At 37.6% G+C, this 7,117-nt stretch overlaps 1 protein-coding gene across 1 annotated transcript; it reads right to left on the minus strand.

The window, feature by feature from the left end:
* Positions 1-4,494: 4,494 nt before the first annotated feature.
* On the minus strand, positions 4,495-5,970 carry LOC142294970 (uncharacterized). The gene is made up of 3 exons (XM_075338045.1): positions 5,877-5,970; positions 5,485-5,570; positions 4,495-5,390 (listed from the first exon to the last, which is right to left on the minus strand). The coding sequence occupies exons 2-3, from the start codon at positions 5,488-5,490 to the stop codon at positions 4,602-4,604; spliced, it is 795 nt and encodes a 264-aa protein (XP_075194160.1). The 5' UTR covers positions 5,491-5,570; positions 5,877-5,970; the 3' UTR covers positions 4,495-4,601.
* Between the last annotated feature and the right edge of the window lie 1,147 nt (positions 5,971-7,117).

A 7,117-nucleotide genomic window follows, 5' to 3' on the forward strand; every position in this document is an offset into this window, starting at 1 on the left:
TAATCTGTTGATATTGGCAGATTCTGACACCTTTAGTATGTGTATGGGAGGAATTACCTACTATTTAAAGAGTATGGGCACACAATGTCTTCTACATGTCTGTGAATGCCATGGGTTTTTCAGGCAGAAAACGCTTCAGGACAAACCGGTGTCTTTTGTGCTAAAGCTACTTTTTTGCTTCTTTTCTAACATATTTTGGTGACCGTTTTTTAATGAAATTGTAGTATATAAACCAGTGAGCGTCTTACAAGCGGAAATCGCCTGAGGAATGGTCGGGTCACTTCATTCAACCGCTCCACATTTTTGGAAACTTGAAGCAGTTAAAAGAAGCTCAAAAGACTGAGAACATGATCAGCACATCATCTCTACACTGCAGGGCATATATCCAGTCTTTTTAGAATTTATTTACTGCTTTTTCAGGCGCATAACGGAACAAATCCACCTGAAATAGATGTCGTGTGCAAGTACCCTTAGTCTGACTTACCAGTAGAGGGCACTTAAAGTGCCTAGGGAAGCATGAATGCGAAATACGGCCCTGGGATCAGGTGATTGTCATTGGCACTTTAGGGGTCAGCTGCCGCGTTTAAGGCTTGCTCTGAATGCTTCTGTTACAGGGAGATGCTGGCTGTGTAATCCAGCTGGCATCTGCCCTCTGCGGCGCCAGATCAGCTTTTGAGCCCACTCTATACACCCTAAACAATAGGATAAAGAGTTGCACACCAGTCACAATGTATAGGGGAATAATGAAAAGCATAACTGCTATAGGAATACTTGACTGAAAAATACAATGGACTATGTGAAATAAGTGAAAAACATGAAAATGGTATCTGCATAACTGCTATGAAAAATAGGAATAAGAGATATTTAGCCATTGTATTGATCAATGCAAAGGAGCCCCAAAACCAAACGCCAAGGTAATCTCTATTTTTGGGGTCCCTAACCTATGTGTAACCTCACCTGCAGTTAAAAACTTGCTCTGTATGGGAAGCAAGGGACCAAGCTATATATGTGTGAAATAAGACACATGGCTATGGGTGGGGCAGGGTTCTCAGACAAAAAGTGCATACTAACTAAAGAATTAGTTGTATATTTTTGAGTCTTGCACCCTGTTCACACCATTGGTGTTCCAGACATACATTCTTTAGTTAGTCACTCCATACACCCTGACCCACTCTATGACTTGTAATGCAGGTAATACTAGGAGTCATCATGAACTTCAGATTACCATTCATGAACACGTCTTGATTAAAATATCACTGAAGTAAGGGCATCTTCAGACATCAGTTCTTCTCGTACTCGTTTTATTTTTTTTTCACTGACAGCTATCATAGTCTATGGGGCAGCTCACATGTGCGATATTTTCCTCTGACCGAGTGGTCGGCACAAAAGCTCAGAGACTTGTCTGATAATTATCCATGTGTTGGAGAAGCACGGCAATTAGTCTGTGGATCAGTGAAAACATCAGATGTCATGTTTGTGCTATCCAATTTTCATGGACTGTTTGATAGGAGAAGCTGGAGAAACATCTGTCAATTTTGGGGTTTTTTTTCCATCCAAGGTAAACTGATGAATCTCTGACCCTATTACTGACCTACTATTATCATTAAAACTGACACTGACCAAACTCTGATGACTATGATGGAAAATTCTGATGAAACTCGGATCAACCACTGAGGACTCTCAGTTCTTTTAAACTATTTTTATTTTATCTACTGGCTAACACGGTACAAAGAAGTGTTTTACCTAGATGAAATTCGGAGAGTTTTTTGTGTATGAGAAAAATATCTGACGTGTGAAGGAGGAATAAGGTGCCTCAAATTTGTTTGAAATTCAATGCCTCTTGATATATTTAGCCCATCTCAGGCAGCGTTCACACCAATGACTGAAATTTACTTCAGCCATCAGCTGATACAGATATATTTATGCCAATTTCTGCTGCAAGGTGAAGTGTATCCATTGGGCTTTGATTTGTTTGTAAAGTTTGTGCTTCTTATCTTACTGTAAATACTTTTATGCCAAAACAGACAAAAGTTTTCTTTACTGGCCAATCAAAAAAAATTTGCTTTTGGAGCACAGAGGCTTCTTCATCACGCAAATTTACAAATGAAACAGAAGCTCATTTCCAGATTATCGGCTAAATAAATAGGCCACCAGTCACCCGACTTAAGGAGCAAAATGTTGTCCATTGGGGAGACACATGATTGTGTTGATGATTGTTCTGTGCTATGGTTATAGAGAATCGATTCACAGGATCCGGTCTATTGAGCTCGTCAGTAATCTAAGAATCATCAGTAATCTGACAGCCCTGAGATCCGCGAAGGAAGGAGACAGTTCTCAGGGCATCCAGCGGCCACAGATTACTAACACCACCGATATACTGGGTCATGCAAATCAATTTGTACCAACTGTATTCTATGTGCCTGGAAGTGCAATTATTGGCCGGTCTAGAAAGACCATTAAATAACAGACGATGGACTGGAAGTGGACGATTAGCGGTTGTTTAACAGACATGATTGGCCATTGTAAGCGTACTGTGCTTTCCACTGCCTATAAGACTGTATGCAGATGAGAGGAACTGGACTCATCATTCCCATATTCTCAATTACTGGCTCATCGGCCACCAGTGATATACTTTAGGTTAGGGCTAAATAGCGGTATGTGGGGGCGACATCTAGATCATGCATCTCATTGCTACACTGAAAGACAAATGTTTACAAAAGTGTTTGATTTTCTGCTTTTTTATTGCCGGAAAATAAAGGAGACAACACAAAGTTATATTTATAATATTCTACCTTCTAATACTGCCATATTTACTATACTTATAAATGTGAGGTTTTTAGTGCACATTTTAACCAAAGTGTGCAAGCCCATCTGCCAACGACAAGGCGACCTCATCAGATGGAGCCCTCCACTAACCTATTTATTGTATTTATAATATTCTTATTATTATCCTAGTAACCTATTCATTACTATTACAAAATTATTATACTTATTATTACTATCATTACTTTAGTACTATAAGATCACTAGAATTAAAGCTGTTGATCCAGAAGAAGGCGAAAAACCCCGGACACACCCAGCCAATTCATGTCACAGGGGAAAAATTCCTTCTCGACCCAGGGAAAAGGCGATTAGTCCAAGGACCTTGGATCAAATCCCCTAATACCTATTCATTATATACTATTTATTCTAGTAATTACTATAAATACTGTAATATTATTATTAGTATTATTATTACCATTATTTATGCTATTTTTAGTTTGTTGCTATTTTACTGATCTTATTACTTTTCTATTATTATTATTATTATTATTATTTTACTCTGTAATATTTTATTCTAGATATCTTTGGATTATTGCTATTTTATTATTACTATTATTACTAACATTTGTATTGATATTTTACTAAAATTATAACTTAGATTCCTATTCCTAAGGCTGTTGATCCAGAAGAAGGCAAAAAACCCCTTGACACATTCAGCCAATTCATGTCGCAGGGGAAAAATTCCTTCTCGACCCCCGGGAAAAGGCGATCAGTCCGAGAACCCTGGACCAAACCTGCTGGTGCCTAATAATGTATTTTGTTATTATTATATTATTCCTAATAATAATAATGTAATATTATAATTTGTATTACTATTTTATTACTATTTTTTAATACTATTTCTATCCTTTTTAATTTATTCTTTCTAATATTATTATTATTATTAGTACTAATATTTCTATTTTCTCTATATTTACTATTTATTAGAACCCTATTCTTAAAGCTGTTGATCCAAAAGAAGGCAAAAACCCCTGGACACATTCAGCCAATTCATGTCACAGGGGGAAAAATTCCTTCTCGACCCCGGGAAAAGGCGATCAGTCCAAGGACCCTGGATCAAATCCCTAATACCTATTAATTATATACTAATTATTCTACTCGTTAATATAAATACTGTATTATTATTACTATTATTTATGCTATTTTTTGGTTGTTGCTATTTTACTAATCTTATTACTATTCTATTATTATTATTCTACTCTGTAATATTTTATTCTAGATTTCTTTGGATTCTTGCTATTTTATTATTACTATTATTACTAACATTGGTATTGATATTTTAATAAAATTATAACTTAGATTCCTATTCCTAAAGCTGTTGGTCCAGAAGAAGGCAAAAACCCCAAGGCACATTCAGCCAATTCATGTCACAGGGGAAAAATTCCTTCTCGACCCCGGGAAAAGGCGATCAGTCTGAGAACCCTGGATCAAACCTGCTGAGATTATTTTTATGTATCTAGTTATCATTATTATATAATTAATGTTAGAGTTACTGTTCTTATTATTATGATATTAAGTATTATATTACTGCTCCTATTATATAAGTCTTTTTTAATATTTTTACTACATTTTTAACCTATTTTTAAACCTAATAATTACTATTTTCTGTTTATTATTATTATTATTATTATTATTAATATTATACTTACCAAATTTGATGCTGTTGATGTTCCTACAGCTTGTATTTTGGAGCCACACAGTCCATCAGTGTCTCATCCGTTTGAGGAGGATGGTTGCTTCTATGCCGGCTGGTTGTGAACACGTTGCCTCTTTGCCAGCTAGTTCTGAACATGTGTTGTATTTTGCACCATTCTTCTTTTAGCTCCTGAATCTTTCTTCTTTCTCTTCTTAGTGTCTTCTTCATCTTCATCCAGGTCTTTCACCTCCCGATACTTCATTGGGTCAGATATAACCACTTGATTCCACTGCCCTGGTGTCATTGATGGCGGCTCAGGTCTTTTTTTATTTAAAGGAAATGTCAGATGTTTTTGCACTGTTCCTTGTTTAGCTCCTGAATATTTCTTCTTTTTCTTCTTAGTGTCTTCTTCATCTTCGTCCAGGTCTTTCACCTCCTGATACTTCATTGGGTCAGATATAACCACTTGATTCCACTGCCCTGGTGTCATTGATGGCGGCTCAGGTCTTTGAAATGTCAGATATTTTTTCACTGTTTCATGTTTAGCTCCTGAATCTTTCTTCTTTTTATTCTTAGTGTCCTCTTCATCTTCGTCCAGGCCTTTCACCTCCCGATACTTCATTGGGTCAGATATAACCACTTGATTCCACTGCCTTGGTGTCATTGATGGCGGCTCAGGTCTTTTTTCATTTAAAGAAGATGTCAGATATTTTTGCTCCGTTCCTTGTGTATCTTCTAAATCTTTCTTTTCTTTCTTCTTTTTGTCTTTCTCATCTTCTTTCAGATCTTTCTCCTCCAGATACGCCATTGGTTCCGTTATCTCCTCTTCATTCTGCTCTTCTGGCGTCACTGATGGTGGCTCAGGTCTTTTTTCATAAAGAGGAAACGGAAGATATTGTTTCTGGGCTTCGCAGTTGGTTGGCATCAGGCGCTAACAAAAGAAGAGTCAGTTAATTGTCTGCTTAGATGTTCCTTTACATCTATGGACAGAACATGAGGACATAATATGCAGTGTGATCAGTCACCTCCATCTTGAAGATCGGTGATGGGAGGAATCTGGTGCAGTAGATGAGCAGTTGGTCTTCTGCCTCCTCCTTTGTGCTGGGACAAGCTGGAGAGAAAACACAAGCAGATAATGGGATCAATCATACAATATCCAGAAATCCTTAAAATTATAGGAAAATTCCTTTAACCCAAATCACCATGACCTGCTGGATTCTGAATGATTCTGTGCACAGAAAATCACACAAATTACTATTGAAAACCGTTGTCTAACTGACTTTCTGCTCAATCTACAATGTATTGTAATTCTGTGCGGACTAATACATGTTCTGGATTATTAAATGCTGGATTATAGGAATGACACTTTATTCTCAAATTAACTGGAATTTCTTCTTATTTAAAATAATAATCTCACATGAGAAGTATCCAGAACCGAAGACGCATTCCTGGCGGCGGTACACGTCCTAAAGAAAACAGAATCCGGTGAGTGTCCACTCATCACTCATCAGTGATGGACAATAGGACGAGGGTCCGTGTATAATAAAGCTGCGGACCTCCAGAGAGCTGCGGCTTGCTCCCATCCTGTAAATATCCTGTATTGTAGAATCCATAGCAAAATCTGTGAATCCAAAAAAGATTTAATCACAGATCTGATAAAGACACAAAAACTGAAGCTTCCCCCACATATTCATAGTGAGCGTCCCCCCAGGTATCGGACCCCATTTACAGCAATTCATGGAGGCAACAGGATCACATGGAGCAAAGTCTTTACTAAGTGTTTGTAGACTCCAGTATAGGTAATACCACATGCAAAACATTGTACATTGGATTATACTGGGGCCTGTAAATAAAGATATATGGCATACATGTATTTTTATGTTTTTCATGCAAATAAATACAGGTAACTCTAAAAAATGACAGCGAAAGTGACTTCATTACCAGCACATAGAGCCGAACCCCCATAACAGTGCCAGGACACTAATCCCACTGACAATAGTGGTAAATAATGCCTCAAGAAATAATACTGGCAGCAGTGTCCTGTGTAACCTAAACATAAAATTCTGCTTTCCTTCAGCCACTAGGGGGAGCACAGTGCACCAGTAAATACAGATAACACTGATACCGCCCCCTAGTGGCCGGTGACAGCAGCTGTTGTGGCAGAATTCTCTGCTCTGCCCGGTGTTTTCGCCTATTTTGAAATTAGGTGAAATGATAAAATCATCAGCGGATTCCAGATAATAGGAAAGAAGCATTGAGGAGATGAGATAAATCAGTGTCAGGTCATCAGGGGATGTGATGGCGGCTACTCACCGATATACAACTCCACTCGTCACTGTCTGCAATAGACTGAGGAGGAGTGACAGTTTGTTTGTGTTTATTTCTGCAAATTGAAATCCAGTAATCTTATTGGCTGCTGACTAGTGGCATGGAACTCATAGAATTTAAAGGGACAGGACACTCTTATTTCTTCACAGTGCATTTCATATAGACGTGCGATAACTCTGCTTAATATATGAAGCTGTGGAGATAATCTGGGGGAGCAGGTTTATGTTTTGATACACAGCAATTAAAATGTCACTATCGATATTGTCAGAACATTATATTCTACATATTATTAGAGTATCACTGCATGAAGGAGTTAATTATAAATTATAT

The sequence above is a fragment of the Anomaloglossus baeobatrachus genome, chromosome 3 (assembly GCF_048569485.1).
Source record: "Anomaloglossus baeobatrachus isolate aAnoBae1 chromosome 3, aAnoBae1.hap1, whole genome shotgun sequence".
Lineage (NCBI taxonomy): Eukaryota > Metazoa > Chordata > Amphibia > Anura > Aromobatidae > Anomaloglossus > Anomaloglossus baeobatrachus.